Here is a 21,290-nt window from a genome sequence, read left to right on the forward strand (position 1 = left end):
GGTCCTAGAAAATCTCCTCTCTCCTTTCTCTGAATCCTAAAGTGCTGAGGAATGACATAAACTACCGAGCCAGTTCACCTTGGCAATGAAAATAGAAAGTCCTTCTTCCATTTTCTGGCAAAGGGTCTGTTGCAAAGCAGAAATTCATACCAACTGGAGCATAACAAGATGCTATTGGCCCAGGTACTGTCTGCCTGCCAAATTGCCATTTCATTGGAAAAGGGAAAATTTTCAATGACTAATGGAGAAAAAAGAAGTGCTGCCTTTTATTTTTAGAGTTACCATAGTTTGCTGAGTATGAACTTGGGCTAAATGTTCTGTTTCATTTTGTTCTGAAACAGAGCTCTCTCTGTTATCCCTGGAGCCCTTCAATCAGGGATGTTAGGGTGACAGAGCAAATGCCAGTTTAGCCTTGATATGTCTGCCAGTGGGACCAGGCTGAGCAGGATGCTCCAAGAAACTCTTGGCTTCTCTGCAGGAAAATATTGTCAGACTATTCAAAATAACATAAGGCAAGATGACTTGGCAAGGGTTTGGAATTGCATCTGGCAAGTTCCCTACAACCAGAGCAGGAGACAGGCAAGGAAATGAAATGAATGTATTTCATGGTTGCAGTGCCAAGAAGGGGCTGGCTGGAGACAGAACTAGCAGGGGTGTCTGTACATCATCTGCCACCCTCTCAGGAACTTTTAAGGCTCTATAAATAGGCTGGGGCCATCTATATAAAGGCTTAGGTTTAAGCTGCATGCAGCTTGAACCCCTGCCTCTTTCCTTCTGATGGGTCAGGTGCAGAGCTGGCCACTTCCAATAACAACCCATGCATGTGGCTAACCCTCTCTGAGCTTTAGCTTCCTCATGGAAAACTGGGCACCCCAGAGGGTTGTGGTGAAGATGAAATGAATAAAGATGCCCATATGCTGAGAATGAAACTGGCACTGAGGAAGCCCTAAGCAGGTGTCTGATCTTCTCTACCTAATTCTCTATTCAAATCCTTCTCCAGTAGAAGCCACTCTGCACATTAAGCTGGTCATTGCATCTCACAACCTCTCATGGGAGCCTCGTAAATCTCCTTGTCATCTGCACTGTCCTTGAGCTAGATGTTTCCTGGGTTAATTTTGTTAACCCTTTCCAGGCTGTTCAGATCTTTGGTGTTCCGACCTCAAGTGGTAGATATTAGTGAGTGATTCACAAATTCCAATCCATGGAGGTTTTTTTTCTCTGCCAGTCCCATAGAGCTTCTAGATGTGGCATTTCTCACTCACTCACTCCGGACTGATGAGTGCCTCCAGGCAAAGCTTTGCAGTGTCATGCTTACTTGTCTATATTCTTGGTCCTAGGATTCTTCATGTCCTATTAGTCCTTTGGTACTTTTAAGAAATGTATATGTGTGTGCAGGAACACACACATGTTATATTTTTAGTTGTCTATAGCAAGAGTTGGTCAAGTTATTGATTGTGCAATAGCCAGGAGAAGACTGACACATAAAAAAATTTTACAATGATGTTTAATAAAAGCATTAAAATATTTGATTACTATTTTGATGCAAGGTACCAAGTATAATGCTGTGGAGACAGGCAGGAAATTTGCTGGTACAGTGCTCTTGAGTAGGTGAGGGAGCTTGGAAACCTTCACAGTTTGGGGAGTCAGCCTTCTTCAAATCACAGGTTCATCATGGTAAGGACAAGAAAGGCCCAACAGTGGACTGGAGGGTTGCTCTGCTATCAGATATCTTCAGTTTTCTCAGGATAAGAGAAAGCTGAGTGTGAGCACAGGAAAGGAAGATTATAAGGAAGTTGAAGAGAGAGAGGGGAAGGTATGAAGTAAACATCTACTGCTTGAGTGATTAAATAGACTGGGGAATGAGTATGATTTGGGGGTATTATTGAGAGTCCTTTGAAAGTTAATACCATATATTTAAAAGAAGACCAATCAACATAGCTATGTTATACAACAAACCATGCCGAGCTGCATAGTTTTATGTTTTCCTTCAGCTATGTTCAGCCACACGGGTGCCAGCACAGAGCAGACGGTGGTTGGAGATGGGGAGGTGTGACCTGAAGATTACTAAAAGATTACCATTATTGGTAAAGACATAATTTAACTTAAGGCCACGGGAATTAACAGTGTGTTTGTACTTCTTTTTACAAACCAACCCACCATTTTTGTTTTGTTTGTTTGGCGGTTTATTTAAGAATCTTTGGTTATAAGCAACAGAAACCCAATCGAAGCTGACTTGACTGGCTTGATGTGAATGGAGTATATGTCTGCTTGTTTTGCTCACCTGTATGTGCCAGGGCAGACCTGGCTTTGGCATGGCTGGACCAATCAGTTCTGGTTGTATTACTAGGACTTGACCTTAGTTTCTCTCCTTGCTGCTCTGCCATTTTTTATGCTGCTCCATTCTCAGGAAGCTCCTTTCCTTATGCTGGCAGTGCTGCAGGCAGTTCCAGATTTTGTGTCTCACAGTTCAGTAGTCCTCAGTAGAAAGTGTCTCTGCCTCAACAGTTCATGCACAGTTGTCAGAATTGATCAAAATTGGCTGGGCCTCACTCCTGTGCCCATCCCTGAACTCTGATCGCTATGGCTCAGAGGAATAAACGCTGCCAATTGGCTTCTCCAGCAAAATGTACTCTTCCCTGGACCAATCACTGTGTTGGGAATTGGGGGATCAAATGCTCCGACCGGACAGCCTTGGGCCTTTTCTTCACCTAGCTTACTTGGACTGCTTTGTGTATACATGTGTGTGTAAACACATGCATGCATGTGTGTGTACATTATATCTTCCCCTGGACCATGCACACAGTCCACAAATTCTTACCCAGACAGGCATTTTATGTTAAGACAGATGTCATTTAGTGAAAATGCCAGCTAACGTTTTTTGCCCCAGTTGTTTTCATCCTTGTGGCTATTATCTCTCTTCCTACAAAACGGGCTTCCTGGCATATGCCCAGGTCCTAGAGTCGTGATTGAGGAGGGGTTCTCATCAAGGGTTTCTTTCTACTGCTCAGAAGACCCACATTCTCTCTGATTGTTTCTGTCCCTTGAGTGCATTTTCCTCCAAAATATAGCTAACACCTTCACCTGCAGTGATTTGCCAATTTTTCTTAGTTTTTCCTATTTTCTATCATATAGAACAGCCACAGTACTATCTACAAGTGGTCTACAGTGTTATAAGAAATGTATTTACTTTCTGGTTTTAGTGTTGTTTTTTACTTCTTCAGAAATTTGTAAAGCAGTCACTTTGATCTTGCCTGTAATCATCAAATCCAAAGCTTACGAAATGACTCAAATATAATGCAGAACAAACAAGAACAGACACCTGCCCCCAAGGTAACTTGGCATTTTATTTTTAATTTTGATTTCAGGTAATGGGACACTAATTGGAGCATCTGCAAATGTGGTTTGTGCAGGAATTGCAGAACAGCATGGCTACGGATTCTCTTTCATGGAATTTTTCAGGTACTTTCAAAAGTAATTTTAAATTTCTTTTTACCTATACAGCCCCTAAGCTTATATTAATTTAAAATGCAACACCAATACATGCTTTTTGGGTACTAGGATAAGCATGCTTTTTTAGCAATTAGAGAGACTCTGGTATAGGTGGTGAGCTCAGAATAAAAGACATGATAGCTTTATTGCTAGGATTAGCTTTGAAGACAGGGGATGATTTAGAAGTCATTGGGATTGAATGACTCAGGTTGAGTCAAGGAGGCAGGAAATGGCTGTGGGTTTGCCAAGTATCAGAATTTCATGTTGTTGTTCTCTTAGAAATTCCAGTGGGTGAATTTCCTGACTCTCCATGACTATGGTGCACAAGGAGAGGATGGTGTTCCTCTAACAGGTTGCACAGCAGTGTCCCCACTCTCAAGGACTCAGGGTTATTAGACCATGGCTAAGGTTGTCAGATGAGAAAGGCAGCTGAGGAGTGGGTGTTCAATGTATGGGTACCTCAGAGGGACAGGATGGAGAAGAGGCCCAGGTGGGTAGTGGCCTGGAACCCCACACTGTCCTGCTGTTGGCAAAGGGGAGCCTGCTCCAGGGGCTGGTCTTCAATAGGGGCTAATGTCCTCCAGCCCAATTCCACATGGCACCTTGTGCCTCCCCAACCCCTCTCCAAGCCCATATCTATGCACCGTACTTCACAGAGATTGGTGGGTAAGTGAAGTTGCAGTGCTGGAGTCATGACTATGCAAGACTGTGCAATTGATGCATAAATTGTATGATAAAAAGAGAAGAAGCTCAATTCTAAGACTTTTGCCTTAACTGACACCATAGTTATTTTGTGCATTAAACTACCATGCCGGATAGGTAATGGGTTAGAAGCAGATGAGTGGGCAGAATGGAAGTTAGTGGTCCTCATAAAGTGGTTCTGCCAAAATGAACTTATGTTCATTTGGTGTTGAACGAAACTCTGTTTGAATATCTCTGAATGCATTCACAGCTGGAGTGTAAGCACAGCAGTTGCTGTCAAACCAATCCCACATCCAGATTTTTAATGCAGGTATGGCTAAGTACAGACTGATATGCAGCTCTTAGGAGCAGGGACAGAGACACCTGAGCCTGAGCAGGAGCTCCTTGCCTGGAGCTGGATATGGAACCAGAATCTTGGCACTCATAGTCAGGTAAAGCCCACCAACATAGATTTCTACATATAATAGAACATTGACTTATCACAGATGTTCTCTATTAGTCATTTCCATTGTAACAAGCAACTAATAATACTTGGCAACTCTTTGGAGGCACCAATTTGAATTGCAGTCATGGGTTGGAATGGAGTAGGGCATTTGCAGAATGATCCACCTTAGGCTGCCATCATCTCACATTTGTGGACACAGTCAAGAAAGGGCATTCAGAGATGAACCCTTTGGGAGGTTTGCAGCAATGGAAGGGACAGCTGCAAGCTCTACCGTTCTAGCTTTTCCATTATTGGGGCTGTGTTTCTAATTTCTGCAGAGCTGGAAGGCTGCCATTCAAATATCCCCTAGCTACTTCTTTGGTTGATCAAGCATGCAATACAATGGCCACTCATTGGCTGCATTTGGACAGCAGGGAAACTCTCATGGCCATTTGGCAACATTGTTGGTCTCACAAGTAGGCATGGGAGGGCAGGCATTAATGTTATGAAAAATAGAGGGTTTAGTCCAATGATACATTCCACTCTACTCTTTCCTTCAGTGTATTAGTTTGGAATAATAACTAGGTTATTTGCCTAGTGGGAGGGCTGGTGCCTACATCCCTTGGGAATGTAGAGTTCCTGAGCTTGGCTCTGTGGTTGATGTGTGCATTTATGAACTCATAAAATAGATCTTGCATTTGGTGTATAGTGTGTGCAGCTTGTGTGTAGACCTACAGTGGAGAAAGGCTAAGATGATATTCAGGAATGGTGGTTCAGAAAACTTGGGGCATGAATGCCAGTAGTCTCCTCCAAAAGCTCATTATTTGGTAGTCTGTTAAACTGCACCCACTGTCTTGGAGAAGGAATCTCTCCCTGGCCAGTGTGATAAAGAACCATGACTTATTTCTGCCCTTGTTTCAGTTTCTCTCTCTCAGCTCTGAGGACTGTTTTTGTCAGTTCCTTTTTGCTGAGTAATTGCAACAGTTTTCCCAGGGATTAATCATCTAATTGTCATAGGGTCCTTATTTGCATGAAATTCCTAGCTTGAAGTTTCCATAAAATTATGGTTTCCTGTGATACATAGTGCAAAACATAGGGTGTCTGCTTTATTTTTTTTTAATTCCAATTTTTCTCTTTATGTAAAAGATTTCTACTTAATGAAAGTATGTAAATTATAAAATAAGAGTAACCTATAATTTTACTATAGGTTTTATCAGAAATAATCGCTGAAAACAATTTGGTATGTTTTTACTTACTACTATAAAAGAAATGTTCATTTTTAACGAAAAACGGAATTATAGTATATATGCTAAATTTTATTCTTTATATTATATTGTGAGTGTTTTACCAGGCCATTAGTTATTCCTCTAAAAATATAATAATACCTGTAGTTTGTAGTCATATCATTTCTTATCTTACTTTTATTAGGCATTTATATTACTTACTGTGCTTCGTTATCATAAGCAACACCGTGATGAGTATCTTCACAGATAAACTTTCCCTAATCCCTACTAATTGAAGATAAATTCTCTGACATACAGTCACTGGCCAAGTGAACTATTTTTTAAGAATCCAGATGCAAGTTGGCACCAGAAATGTTCTCCACCACTCTTTTCACTGAGCCCTAACCAGCATTTATTACTGCCATTTAAAATATTTCTTGGCTTATCTGGCAGTCTAACAATGGATTAGCATTTTGTTTTAATTAATTCTACTGAAATAAAAAAAAACCTTTTTATAAATATTGGGTATTTGCACTTCTTATTTTGTAAATATTCTAGTCATTTGCTCTTTCACTTGAGAGATTTGACCTTTTCCATTCTTTTGGAAGCTCTTATTAAATCCAAAGGAATAATTTCTGACATATTTATTATGACTACTTTTTTAGTTTATTTTTGCATTTTAAATTTTGCAAGGGTTTCTTTGATAGTGTATAGTCATGATTGTACCATTGTTTTTGTGTTTAGAATTGTCCTTTCTATCTCTCAAACAGATAAACTTCACCTTTATTTTATCTAGACATTTTTCTGATTTCATTAAAAATTTTTATTAAACTCTTTTTGAGATGATTGTATTTTCATATGTGGTTTTAAGAAGTAATACAGAGAGATGCTGTGAACTCTTTAACCCAGATTCCCCCAATAGTGAAATCTTGTAAAATGACAGTACAAGGTCACAACCAAGAAACTGATAATATACGAAGCAGCCAATACACAGATGTGTTCCATGAACACAAGGATTCCACCGATGCCCTTTTATAGGCACACCTAGTGCCTCCTTCTCTCCTCCCTATGTGTGACCTCTTGCAATCATTTATATGTTTTCCATTTCTGAAATCTTATCATGTCAAGAATGTTATATAAATGGAATTGTGCAGTCTGTGGCCTTTTGAGACTGTCTTTTGCCACTCAGCATAACTGTCTAGAGATTCATCCAAGTTGTTTTGTCAATCAATAGTTTGTTCTTTTTGATTGCTGAGTAGCATCCCACAGTATAGATGTTTCACAACTTGTTTAATAATTAATTCATTGAAGAACATGTGTATTTTCCACTTTTCAGCTTTTATGAATAAAGCTGCTATGAAATTCATATAGGTTTTTGCTTGAAGTTGAGTTTTCATTTTTCTGGGATACATGCCTACAAGTGAGATTATTGAATCTCGTGGTAAGTTTAAAATTAGCTTTTAAAGATTTGCCAAAGTATTTTCTAGAGTGTCTATATTGTTTTACATTCTCATAAGTAATGTGTGAGAAATAAAAATTTTCTGCATCCTATCCAACATTTAATGTTGTCACAATTTTTCATTTTAACCATTCTAATAGGTGTAATAATATATCATTAGTTTTGATTTCCTAATAGCTAATGATACTGAACAATTTTTCATATTCTTATTTGCCACATCTATATCCTCTTCAGTGAAATGTTTGCTCATATCTTTTGCGTATTTTCTAATTAGGTTTTTTTTTTTTTTAGCTGTGGAGGTTTGAGAGTTTCATATACTATTTCTTTTTGAATATGTGGTTTGCAAGTATTTTCTTCCAGTCTGTAACTTGTATACAGGTGTACCTCATTTTATTGCACTTTAATTTATTGTACTTCACAGATACTGCCTTTTTTACAAATTGAAGGTTTCTGACAACCCTGCATTGAGCAGATCTATTGGCCTAATTTTTCCAGCAGCGTGTGCTGGTTCTCTGTGTCACATTTTTATAATTCTCACAATATTTCAAGCTTTTTCATTATCATTATATCTGTTATGGTGATCTGTGATCAACACTATTTGATGCTACTATTGTGATTGTTTTGGGGTACCACGAACCTCACCCATATAAGACTTCAAACTTAATAAATGTGTGTGTGTGTGTTCTGACTGCTTCACAGACTGGCCCTTCCTTGTTTCTCTGCCTATCCTCAAGCCTCCCTATTCCCTGATACACAATGATATTGAAATTAGGACAATGAATAACATTACAGTGGCCTCTCAGTGTTCAAATGAAAGGAAGAGTTGCATGCATGTCTTTGACGTTAAAGCAAAAGCTAGAAATTATAAAGCTTAGTGAGGAAAACATGCCGAAAGCCAAACAGCTAGCCAAGTTGTGAATGCAAAAGAAAAGTTCTTAAAGGAAAAGAAACGTTCTTGAAGGAAATTAAAAGTTCTACTCCATTGAGCACACAAATTAAAAAAAAGAAAGGTAAAAGAAACAGCCTTATTACTGAAGTAGAAAGTTTTGGTGGCCTGAATAGAAGATCAAACCACCCACATAACCTTAAGCCAAAGCTTAGTTCAGAGCTAACTTTCTTCAGTTCTATGAAGGCTGAAAGAGATGAGGAACATGCAGAAGAAAAGTTTGAAGCTAGCAGAGGTGGGTTCGTGAAATTTAAGGAAAGAAGCCCTCTCCATAACATAAAAGTGCAAGGTGATGTAGCAAGTACTGCAGCAAATTATCTAGAAGATCTAGCTAAGATAAATGACAAAGGTGGATACACTAAATAACAGATTTTCAGTGTAGACAAAACAGCCTTCTATTGGAAGAAGATTCCATCTAGGACTTTCATAGCACAAGAGGAGAAGTCAATGCCTAGGTTCTAAGCTTCAAAGGACAGGTAGATTATCTTGTTAGGGGCTTATGCAGCTGTCCATGTTAAGTTGAAGCCAATGCTCATTTACCATTCCAAAATTCTAGATCCTTAAGCATTATGCTAAATCTACTCTGCCTGTCCTGTATAAATAGAACAACAAAGTCTGTGTGATAGCACATCGGTTTACAACATGGGTTACTGAATATTTTAAACCCACTGTTGAGACTGCTCAAAAAAAAAAGATTCATTTAAAAATATTACTGCTCATTGACAATGTACTTCATCACCCAAGTACTCTAATGGAGATGTACAAAGACATAAATATTGTTTTCATGCCTGCTCACCCAGCATCCATTCTGAAGCCCATGAATCAAGGAGTAGTTTCAGCTCTCTTTTTTTTTTTTTTTTTAGTTTCAATTTTTAAGTCTTTATTATTGAAGAAATACATTTTGTAAGGCTGAGCTGCCACAGATTCCTCTGATGGATCTGGGCAAAGTCACTTGAAAGCCTCTGGAAAGGATTCACCATTCTAGATGCCAAAGTATGACCATGAAGAGAAGTTGGGAAGAAGTTGATTTCACCCTTCATGGATGACTTTGAGAAGTTCAGGACTTCAGTGAAGGAAGTAATTGCAGAAGTGGTAGAAATAGCAAGAGGACTAGAATTGGAAGCAGAGCCTGAAGGTGTTACTGAATTGCTGCAATCTCATAATAAAACTTTAATGGATGAGGAGTTGCTTCTTATGGATGAGCAAAGAAAGTGATTTCTTGAGATGGAACCTAGTCCTGGTAAGAGGCTTTGAACATTGTTGAAATGACAACAAAGGACTTAGAATATTACATAAACTTAGTTTATAAAGCAACAGCAGAATTTGAGGGTTTGACTTCAATTTTGAAAGTTCTACTGTTGGTAAAAAGTTATCAAACAGCATTGTATGCCAAAGAGAAAATTTACTTGAAAGAAAAAATTAATCAGTGGGACAAACTTCATTGTTGTCTTGCTTTAAGAAATTGCCACAGCGACCCCAGCCTTCAGCCATCACTACCCTGACCAGTCAGCAACCATCAATATTGAGGCAAGATCTTCCTCTAGCAAAACTTATGACTTACTAAAGGCTCAGATACTGGTTAGCATATTTTAGCATTAAAGATTTTTAAATAAAGGTATACACATTGTATTTTTAGACAATGCTTTTGCACACGTAGACTACAGCAAACATATTTTTTATATGCATGGGAAACAAAAAATTCATGTAACTTGCTTTATTGCAAAATTCACTTTATTTCCGTGGTCTGGAACCAAATCCACAATACCTTTGAGGCATGCTTATATTCGTCCTCATAAGAAGTTCTACAAAGCGAAAGTTTTGGTCAGATGCAACGTGTCAATTTTTCCTTTTATGTTAAGATAGAAATATTTGGGTAACTATAGATCCCAAAGATTTTCTCCTATTTTTTTTCTAAAAGTTTCATATTTTTAATTGATCCCACATCATTTGATCAAAAGCTATCTTTATTCTGTTAAATTTCTTTTGAGCCTGTTGTGTTGGGTCTATTTCTGGGTTCTTTATTCTGGTCCAATCAGCTATGTGTCTTAATTCCCCATTAGTACCACACTCTCTTGATTATTGTAGCTAAATAATAGGCCTACATATAAGATAAAGTGATTCTTGCCCTTTAATTCTTCTTCATCAGTGTTGTTTTTGCTGGTCCAGGGTCTGTGCTTTTCCATATAAATTATAGGATAAGATTGTCTGTATTTATAAAATAGTTTCTTTCATTTTGATAGTAATTTATTAAATCTATAAACCAATTTGGAAAGGTTTGACATCTTTTCTGTGCTGTATTTTCCATTCCATGAACACGGTATGTCTCTGGTTATTTAGGTCTGTTATTTATTTCAGTGACGTTTTGTGATTTTCATCATAGGTATGCTGTATGTTTTCCTAAGTTTATACCAAAGTATTCAGACACTTTGGAGTGATTGTAAATGGTATCATGTTTTAAATTTCAGTTTCTACTTGTTCATTGTCAATATATAGAAATATGATTTATTTTTGTGTGTTAATTTTGTATTCTGCAACTCTGCTGGACTCACTTGTTACTTCCAGGACCCTTTGTGTAGATTTCTTGGTGTTTTACTACAGAGACCATGATGTAATTTGCAAATAGGGACAGTTAATTTCTTTCTTTCTATTCTGTATGCTCTTATTTCTTTTTTGCCTTATTTTATTGTATAGAACTTCCAATACTATATTGAATATATGTAGTGAAAGCAAAGTTTTTGTGTTGTTTCTGGTGTTGGAGGCAAAAATATTCGGTCTTTTCCCACTAAGTATGATGTTAGCTATAGGTTTTTTTAAATGTTCTTTATCAAGTTGAAAAAGTTTCCTTTTAGCTTTAGTTTGCTAAAAGTTTTTATCCTTAATGGATGATAGAATTTGTTATATGCTTTTTGCTGATATTGATAGAGCGTATGAATTTTCTCCTTCAGCCTGTTATAGTGAATTGCATTTATTGATTTTCAAACATTGAATCAACCTTACTGGTTGCATGCCTGGACTACTTTTCACTTGGTAATGGTGAATAATTGTCTTTTCACATTTGTGGATCTGGATTGCTAATATTTTGTTCAGAATTCATTCAAATTCATGAGAGATATTAGTAAAAATAGTTTTTTGTTGTTGTACTGTATTTGCCTTGTTTCAGTGTTAGGTTAATAACATCTTTATAAATGAGTTGTAATGTGCTCCTTCTCCTTGTATTTTCTGGAAGTGATTGTGCAAAAGGTGATAATTCTTCTTTAAATGTTTGGTAGTGAAATCATGTGGACCAGGAACTACTTCTTGGGAAGCTTTTAAATTGTGAATTCAATTTATTTAATGGTTAAAAGTTGCTATGGATCAAACTTTTTCTCCTCAGAATAAATGTTTCAGTCTTCATCCCCAGTTGCATGAATGCGATCCTATTTGAAACAGGATCTTTGAAGATGATGTTAATTAAGATGGGTTCAAACTAGATTAGGATAGCCCCTAATCTAATCTAACTGCTGTGCTAATAAGATGATGAGAGTTGGATACAGACATACAGTGAGAGGACTGTCATGTGACAGAGGCAGAGATGAATTATGCCACAAACCAAGTGATACCATGGGTTGCTGACAAGCCTTTGGCAAACTTTATAGACTTCAGAGAAAGCACGGCCTTGTTGACACTTTGATTCAGATTTGTAGCCTACAGAACCAAGACAATAAATTTCTGTTGTTGAAGCCACCCAGTTTGTGGTACTTTGTTACAGAAGCCTTGGTAATCTAAGACATGGGGCTATACAGATTGTCTTTAATTTTGGTTTAGTTTTAGTAATTTGTGTATTTATTGGAATTGGCTTCTTCTTATTTGTAAAATTTATGATTGTAAAGTTGTACTTAGTATTACCTTATTATCATTTTAATGGCTGCAGGATCTGTAATGATATCTCATTTCATTCCTAATACTGGTGATTTGTGTTCTCTCTTTTCATTTCTGTCGGTATTGTTTTTCTTTTCCTTGGTTTTTCAGTTTTATTGAGTTTTAGAATACTATCATTTTGTTTCATTAATTTTTTTAAGTTTTATTCATACACCATACAATCCATCTAAGTGTACAATCAATAATTCTTGGTATAATCGTGTAGTTATGCATTCACCACTGCAGTCAGTATGAGACCATTCTCATTTCTTCCAGAGAAAAGAATCCTATAACTCTTATATCCCCCTATTATTGACATTTAGTTTTGGTATAGAACCTTTGTTACAGTTAATGAAATAATATTACATTGTTACTATTAACTATAGACCTTAGTTTACATTGATTATATTTTCCCCATATAATACCCTATTATTAACACCTTATAATAGTGACATACATTTGTTTTAGTTCTTGTAAGAAGCTTTTCATATTTATACAATTAACCACTATTATTGTCCACTTTAGGTTTCTCTAAGTTATACAGTTTTAATTTTTATCCTCTAGTTTTCCTTCTGGTGTCACAAACAACTCCGGTCTTCCTCTTTCAACCATATTCACCCTCCTCTTGGTTAATTACATTTACAGTATCGTGCTACCATCACACAAAATAGTGCTATTCATTTACAAACCTTTATAATGAACCTTATTGACCATTCTGTACTCCTTAATCATTGATTTCCCAATTTCTTCCCGCTTTTAATCTCCTGGTAACCTGTGCTCTCAAATTTAATTCTCAGAGTTTGCTCATTATAGGCAGTTCATATTTGAGAGACCATACAATATTTGTCCTTTTGTTTCTGGCTTATTTTGCTCAACATAATGTCCACAAGTTTCATTCACCTTGTTGCATGCCTCACAACTTCATTCCCTTCTTCAGCCACACAATATTTCACTGTATGTATACATCACAGTTCACCCTTTCACTCATTGTTCGATGGACTTTTGGGCTGCCTCTATCCATTGGCAGTTGTGAATAACACTGCCATAGCAGCAAGGTGCAAATGTCTATTTGTGTCTCCCTGCTTACAGTTCTTCTGAGTATATACCTAGTAACAGGATTGCAGGATCATATGGTAAACTTATATTCAGCTTCCTGTGGAACCACCACATTGCCCTCCAGAGGGGCTGCACAATTATACTTCCCTACCAACAATGAATAGGTAACCTCTTTCTCCACATCTTCACCAGCACTTGTAGTATTTTGTTTATTATTTTTATTATTATTATTTTTTTGCACGGGCAGGCACTGGGAATCGAACCTGGGTCTCCAGCATGACAGGGCAAGAACTCTGCCACTGCGTCACAGTGGACTGACTCTGTTCATTTGTTTTAAAACAGTTTTATTCATGCAATGTACAGTCCAATTGTGCAATCAGTGGCTTCTGATATAATCATGTAATTATGCATTTACCACCACAATCTGTAAGAGAACATTTCCATTTCTTGCAGAAAGAAAGAAAAGAAAAAAAAATTCCATACCCTTCTTTATGTCCCCCTTATTGACATTCAGATTTGGTGTACTGCCTTTGTTATAATTAACGAAGAAATATACCAATGCTACTATTTACTATTAATGCTAGTTTGCATTAATTGTATTTTTTCTCCAGATACCATCTGTAGTAGCTACGTTCTGGTGTCAGCTTGGTCAGGTGATGGTGCCCAGTTCTGTTGCTGTGGACTTAAATCATCAGCATGTAAATTTCATTATGGGTGCTTACATCTGTGGTTGGCTGTAGGAAGTGCCTTCCACAATGATTGAGGCTTAAAAGGAGAAGTCAGAAGTTAGTAAACTAGCCAGACTGTGCTAGTTTGAAACTGTTATATACCCCAGAAAAGCCATGTTCTTTTCCTATTCCAATCTTGTGGGGTCAGACCTATTGTTTAGGGTGGAACCTTTGGTTAAATTGTCTCCATGGAGATTGACCCACTCAATTGTGTGAGAACTTTTGATTAGATTACTTCTATAGAGATGCGGCATGTCCAATTTTGGGTCTGGCCTTTTGAATAGATGCAGATGTGAGTTTGCCCGTTCTAGATGGTCTTGGTTAGTTTACTGGAGTCCTTTAAAAGGGGAAACATTTTTGAGAAACCTCAGATGCAGATGCAGACAGATGTTTGGAAATGCAGAAACCCTAAAAGACACAGTTGCTTCAGAGCTGACAGAGACACACACGTTTGGAGATGCTTGGAGTGCTGACAGAGAGACCATATGCTTAGACACTGAGGTTTGGAGATGCAGAGCCCAATAGATTTCAGACATTGGCCTTTCTTGAATGAAGGTATCATTATCTGGATGCCTTAGTTTGGACATTTTTATGGTCTTAGAACTGAAAACTTCTAATTTAATAAATTCCCTTTTTAAAAGCCATTCCATTTCTGGTATATTGCATTCCAGCAGATTTAGCAAGCCAAAACACAGACTTTTGGAGGTGCAGAAAGAAATCACTCCAGGGAAAGTCATTTGAACACAGAAGCTAGAAGAAAAGGCCAGCAGATGTCACGTGTCCCTTCCCGTGTGCCAGAAACTCAGATGAAATCTAGTGGCCTTTCCTCTGGGGAACCGTACATTTGTAACTAAATAAATCCCCTTATTAAAATCTAATCCATCTTTGGTACGTTGTATTCTGGCAGCTTTAGCAAACTAAAACGCCATCCCATTTTTAACACCTTTTAATAGTGACATATTTGTTATTACTCACATACAAACTTTCTTATATTTGTACAATTAACCATCATGATTGTCCCACTCAAGGTTTTGCTAAGTTATGCAGTCTTGATTTTTATCCTTTATCATTGCTTCTGGTGTCATACATGCCCCTAGCCTTCTTCGTTCAACCATATTCACACTCAGCTTGTTCATTATACTTATAATATTGTGCTACCATCACACAATATTGTACTATCCATTTCTAAACCTTTAAAATCAACTTTGTTAAACATCTGTACTCTTTAAGCATTAAATCTGCAATCTCTACCCTCTTTATATCTCCTGATAACCTGTGTTCTCAAATTTAACTTTCAGAGTTTGCCCATTATAGTTAGTTTATATTGGTGAAACCATACAGCACTTGTCCTTTTGTTTCTAGTTTATTTCACTGAACATAATTTTATCAAGTTTCATCCACATTGTTGTATACATCCATCTTTATTCTGTCTTATAGCTGAATAATATTCCATTAGTTTCATTGATTGTTTCCACTGTTTTCCTCTTTTTAATTCCATTGACTTCTGATTTCATCTTTATAATTACCTTCCTTGTGCTTTCTCTGGGCTTGTTTTGCTCTTCTTTTTATATTTCCTTGATGTAGCAACTTAGATTATTGATGTAATAACTTTCCTCCTTTTTCTAATGTAAGCATTTAGTGCTATATATTTCCCTGTCAGTGGTGCTGCCTCACAAATATTATGATATGTTGTATTTTCATTATCATTCAGTTCCATGTCTTTTTTCCCCACTTTTTGAGACTTATTCTTTGTCCCATGGTTTTTAAAATTGTATTATGTAATTTCTAATCTGGAGCTTTTTCTGTTTCCTTTTCATTATTGGTTTCTAATTTTATTCCATTGTGGTGGGAGAACAAACTGTGTATTGTTTTAAATTATTTTGAAGTTTGTTATGTGGCCAAGGATATGGTATATCTTGGTGAATGTTCTATGATCATTTGGGAAAAAAAGGTACATTCTGTGGGATAGACTTTCTACATATGTCAATTGGATACTGTTGGTTGCTTGTTATTTAGTTCTTCTATAGCCTTACTGATTTTTTATCTAGGAGTTCTATAATTTGTTGAGAGTGTCATGTTGATGTCCCCAAATATAATTGTATGTATTGTTAAAGCTGCTAGAATGCAATATAGCAGAAATGGAATGGCTTCTAAAAAGGAAATTCACTGTTACATGTTTATAGCTCTAAGGCCATAAAAAATGTTCACACTAGGGCATTCAAAGAAAGATACTGTGAGGAGAATTGCAAGAAAAATTTCCCACCTGGTCCCACTGATTATTATGTTGTTTTTGAAGTCCAAATACCTGAGATAGTCCACCTACATCCTATGCTTCCTACACTTGTTTGTTGTATTTTGAAGCTGTTTTGTTGTAAGAGAGAGGACCTAGTAAGAATGTACCTACTGCATCTTGGTAGATCCAGAAGAACCCCTTAAAATTTCAAGTGTTCAATCAATCTGCATTTTATTTTGTTGTATTATATGAAGCAGGATGGCTAGTGGTAAATTATCTGTTTTTTGTTTGTTTGTTTGAAAATGAGTTTATTTTTCATTAATTTTTGAAGTATATTAACTCTGGATAACTGCTAGGCATTTTTTAAATTTTTATCTTATATGTTTGTTTGTTGGTACTTTTGAAGTATTCTCCCATTATATTTTTTACTTCTATTTTTAATGTAAAAGTCAGTTGTTAGTCTCATTGTTGCTTCTTTGAAGACAATAGTTTTTCCTTCAGATTTTGTGAAATCTTTCCTTTGTCTTTTGTTTACAGGATTTTTCTGAAGATGTTCATAGGTATGGCTTTCTTTGTTTTTTCATACCACTTGGAGCATATTGCATTTCTTAAATTTATAACTTAAATCTGTTTCACGTATTTGAAAATTCTCAGTCATTATCTCTTCAGGTGTTGCTTCTGGTATATTCTCTTCTTTTGTTATAGATCTCCAATTGCATATACATTAGGCCTTTTAAAAAATCATGTCCCCTATATGCTTTAAACAATTTTTTCTTTGTGCTGCAGACAGAATATTTTATTCCAGTATACATATTCTTTCTTTAACTCTATCTAATTTTATGTTAACTCATCCTTTGAAGTTTTAAATTAAAATATTTTATTCTGCATTTCTAGAATTTATGTTTATTTAAAAATCAATTTCAATATCTTTATTGAAATTCTTTATCTTACTTAATTCCTTGAACATGGTAATCTAGGTTTGACTGCTCCATTACTTGAATTTTTCTTGTATTTCATTTGTCTATATCTTTTTCTCTTGGTTCTCACAATATTTTTTATTGTGTGCCATATTAAAGTGTATGTAATTCTTTAATATGTCAGTTACTTGTGGACAGTTAGGAACTTCAGGATGTTGATGTGTTTAGGATTTTGTAGGTTCTTAAGCACAGAATGTAACAGCATTCTATTTGCTCAAATTTTCATGTAAATTAGTCACTTTTTGCAGTATTTTTATACAACTTTCCTTTTTTGTAAATTTAATCATCTGTATTTTTACTCCCTTTTGAAAATAATATTTTCCTTTCACACTCTTTTTCAGCTCCTTATTTTTAGAGATAAAAAAACTATTGATTTATGTAATTCTGTACCTAGATACCTTATTAAATTATCTGGTTGGGTTTAATAGCTATTCAGTTTCTCCTCTTCATTATTCGATGGATACAATCATATGTCTAAACAATAATTACTATAACTCTCCTAATTTCAGTACATTCATTTTCTTTCATGTATTTAATTACATTGACTTATTCTGCATAAAACAAATAACAGCATGATTGGAGACTTACTTTTCTTGTTCTGGATGTTAATAGAAAAAAAATAAAGTGTAAATATTGTGGATATATTTTGAGACTTTGACTTAAGTTGTATTTCTAAGGAGATGATTTATTTTGCTTTTGGAAAGAATCAAGGCTAGGAACAGATCACTTTAATTCAGTCGGGTTGCAATGTAAAAGTTTGCTTCTCTACATGAGAGAGTAGTTTAATTTGTGTGAATTTAATTCTAGGCTGAAGACTGATTCTTATTTTATTTATTGATTTATTTTGCCAATTATTCCCTTCTTAGAAATATAGTCCCCAGGGTATTCTGTTAAACTGTCCCACCCTCCATGGGGAGCCAAGCTTTACCATCTCAGTATTATTCAAGCAATATACATGGGTAAATTAAAGGCTGTTTCATCAATTGATAATAAAAAGCTTTACTATCTTTTTTTAAAATTAGAGGTATATTAAGTTGAATTCTGTTGTGGAATTTACCATCTATATAAAGTTTTTGTCAAAAAAGGAATATCAGCCAAGGTTCACTTATGAATGTTTCTGATGCCTGAGAAGGCCCAGGAGCCTGAGGGCTGGAATGAGTGGGCTCCTTACTCACTCCTCTGTATCTCTGTAGCACAGACTGTATTAGTAAGGGTTTCTAGGGAAACAGAACCTATAAGATATGTAAATTTCATGAGTTTTTTAAATAGGAATTGCCTTACACAAGTGTAGGTATGGGCAAGTCCAAATTTTATGGGGCAGGTTGCCAGCTGGGAGCTCAGATGAACATTTCAATGAATTCCCCGGGAGAAACTGTTTGGCTGAAGTAGAGATGGAAATTTCCCTTCTGACTGCTGAAAGAAAAAGTTCTCCTTTTAAGGCCAACTGATTAGATGAGACTTCTCTTTTATTGAAGGCAATTTCCTCAGTTGATTGTAGATATAATCAACCATAGATGCAATTGACTTATGATGATTTAAGTCCACAAAATATACTCACCATAATAGTCAGGCCAATGCTTACTTCACCAAATAACTGGACACTATAATAATGGCACTATAATATAAATTTAACTGTCACAGTATACCCTTTGTCAATTTGCTAACCATAAATGTCTCATTAAACCATATTTAATCTCTAAATAAAAACAGTAACAGTCATACATTCACCTAACAATACTTAACAAGCCTGTATATAACCAATAACGCAACTCTTTTCCCCAGAATCGGTTGCAAGTTCTTGGGTATTATTCACTCTTAAATTTGATACCCTATAACTTAAGTGTTGTAACATGAAGTTGATACAAATTATATCTTATGATACAGGGATAAAATAAGAAAGAAAACAAAGATGTTTGTTTTCTGCATATATAGTCAAAACAAGGAAGAACTATTCATGACCATTATAGTCACTGGCTCTGTAATTGGTCATGTGGTCATACTTCATATTTGTAACTACCTTCTTCAGCTACCCATTCTATGTTCCCTTTATCCTCAGGAAGCACCTTAGCTGACTGTTATTCTTAGCCCATAGGGGTGAACCAAACTATGGTGGTTTGAAGCTGTTATGAACCCCAGAAAAGGCCATGTTCTTTTAATCCATTACTGTGAATACAGACCTGTTGTAGGTGGGACATTTTGGTTAGCTTATTTCATTTGAGATGTGACACACCCTTTCAAGGTGGGTCTTAATCCATTTACTGGCATCCTTAATGGGAGGATAACCACATATAGAAGCAGAGAGATGAATTTAAGAGAAAATCATAGAGAAAAGCCCCAGGGAAGCTAAGAGAGGACCCAAAGTAGCTCAGGGAAGAAGTAATTGGAACCAGAAGTTAAAAGGAATGAAACTTGGGAATGAAACTTGTCACCTTCTCAGGTGACAGAGGTGTCCCAGATGCTGGTAGCCTTTGTTCAGAGAAGATATATGGCATCCTGTTGATGCCATAATTTGGATATTTTCATGAACTTAGAACTGTAAATTTGTAAGCTAATAAATTCCCATTTGTTCTAGTTTGCTAGCTGCCGGAATGCAACACACCAGAGATGGATTGGCTTTTAATAAAATGGGATTTATTTTGTTGGTTCTTCAGAGGAAAGGCAGCTAACTTTCCACTGAGGTTCTTTCTTATGTGGAAGGCACAGGATGGTCTCTGCTGGTCTTCACTCCAGGCCCCTGGGTTCCAACAACTTTCCCCGGGTGACTTCTTTCTGCATCTCCAAAGGCCTGGGCTGAGCTGCAAGTGCTGAGATGAGGAATGCTGAGCTGCTTAAGCTGTGCTACATTGCGTTCTCTCATTTAAGCACAAGCCAATTAAGTCAAACATCACTCATTGCAGTAGACACGCCTCCTAGCTGACTGCAGATGTAATTGGCAACAGATGAGGTTCACATACCATTGGCTTGTGTCCGCAGCAACAGAACTAGGTGTGCTCACCTGGCCAAGTTGACAACTGAATCTAACTAACACATGTCCACCCCTTGTCAACTTGGCAACTCGTTGGCATCACCTTAAACAGATGCAAAAAATTCTGTTCTTGCTGTGGACCTGTGAATCTCAAAACAAGTTGCCTGGTGCCAAGATGCAAAGGAGGACATTTACAGGATATAGATTGTCATTTCCATAGGGAAAAATTGGAAGAAACAAATGTAAAACCTGCAGGGCAAGCCCCATGGGATCTCAAAGTCTGAAAGTCATTTATCCATCGGCTGTAGAAAGTGGCAGTCCCACCCCTTCCAAGGGCCTATGCAGTGGCCAGCCTCTTTCCAAATCAATCTCGGGGAACATCGAGGAGACCACCTCTGGGCTCCACTCTCTCCAGGCATCAGGGCCACCCCTGGGCTCTCTGCCATTTCTGGGGCACACGCTCAACCCCTCCACATGGTGGCAGCCAGGCTCTCCCAGTCCCCCAAGGAGCGTGCTCTGCCTTCTCCAAGGCCTGAGGCTGCACAACTCTTCCACTGCAATGAGAGGGGAGACTCATCCTCGCCCTTCAGGGTAAACTCACCCTCTCCATGCATACAGGTGGGTCCACTCTCCTGGCCGAGGTTTCTTGGCTTCAGACCCGAACTTCCGTGGTTCTCACTCTGCAAACTCCAATCTCTCCCTTTTGTGTCCTCCTTTGTCAAGATTGGTAGTAGTTCCATTTACACCAACAGTCTCTTCAAGCCCTCCAGAACTTCTCCATCAATCTCTTCACGGTTCCTCCAAAGTCTTCCCTTTAGCCATCCAAAAACTGTTCCAACATATCTGGTATTTGCAAACTGCAGCAGCACCCCACTCCTGGTACCAAATCTGTTCTAGTTTGCTAGCTGCCAGAATGCAACACACCAGAGATGGATTGGCTTTTAATAAAATGGGATTTATTTTGTTGGTTCTTCAGAGGAAAGGCAGCTAACTTTCCACTGAGGTTCTTTCTTACGTGGAAGGCACAGGATGGTCTCTGCTGGTCTTCTCTCCAGGCCCCTGGGTTCCAACAACTTTCCCCGGGTGACTTCTTTCTGCATCTCCAAAGGCCTGGGCTGAGCTGTGAGTGCCGAGATGAGGAATGCTGAGCTGCTTAAGCTGTGCTACATTGCGTTCTCTCATTTAAGCACA

At 37.3% G+C, this 21,290-nt stretch overlaps 1 protein-coding gene across 1 annotated transcript in view; it reads left to right on the forward strand.

Annotated features, from left to right (window-relative positions):
• The window catches only part of OCA2 (OCA2 melanosomal transmembrane protein), a 366,025-nt gene that overhangs the window by 264,989 nt on the left and 79,746 nt on the right, over positions 1–21,290 (forward strand). The window contains exon 22 of the mRNA XM_077122323.1: positions 3,366–3,459. Within this exon, the coding sequence (XP_076978438.1) occupies positions 3,366–3,459 (94 nt within the window). The remainder of the gene's footprint in view (positions 1–3,365; positions 3,460–21,290) is intronic.

The sequence above is a fragment of the Tamandua tetradactyla genome, chromosome 12, assembly GCF_023851605.1.
Source record: "Tamandua tetradactyla isolate mTamTet1 chromosome 12, mTamTet1.pri, whole genome shotgun sequence".
Taxonomy (NCBI): domain Eukaryota; kingdom Metazoa; phylum Chordata; class Mammalia; order Pilosa; family Myrmecophagidae; genus Tamandua; species Tamandua tetradactyla.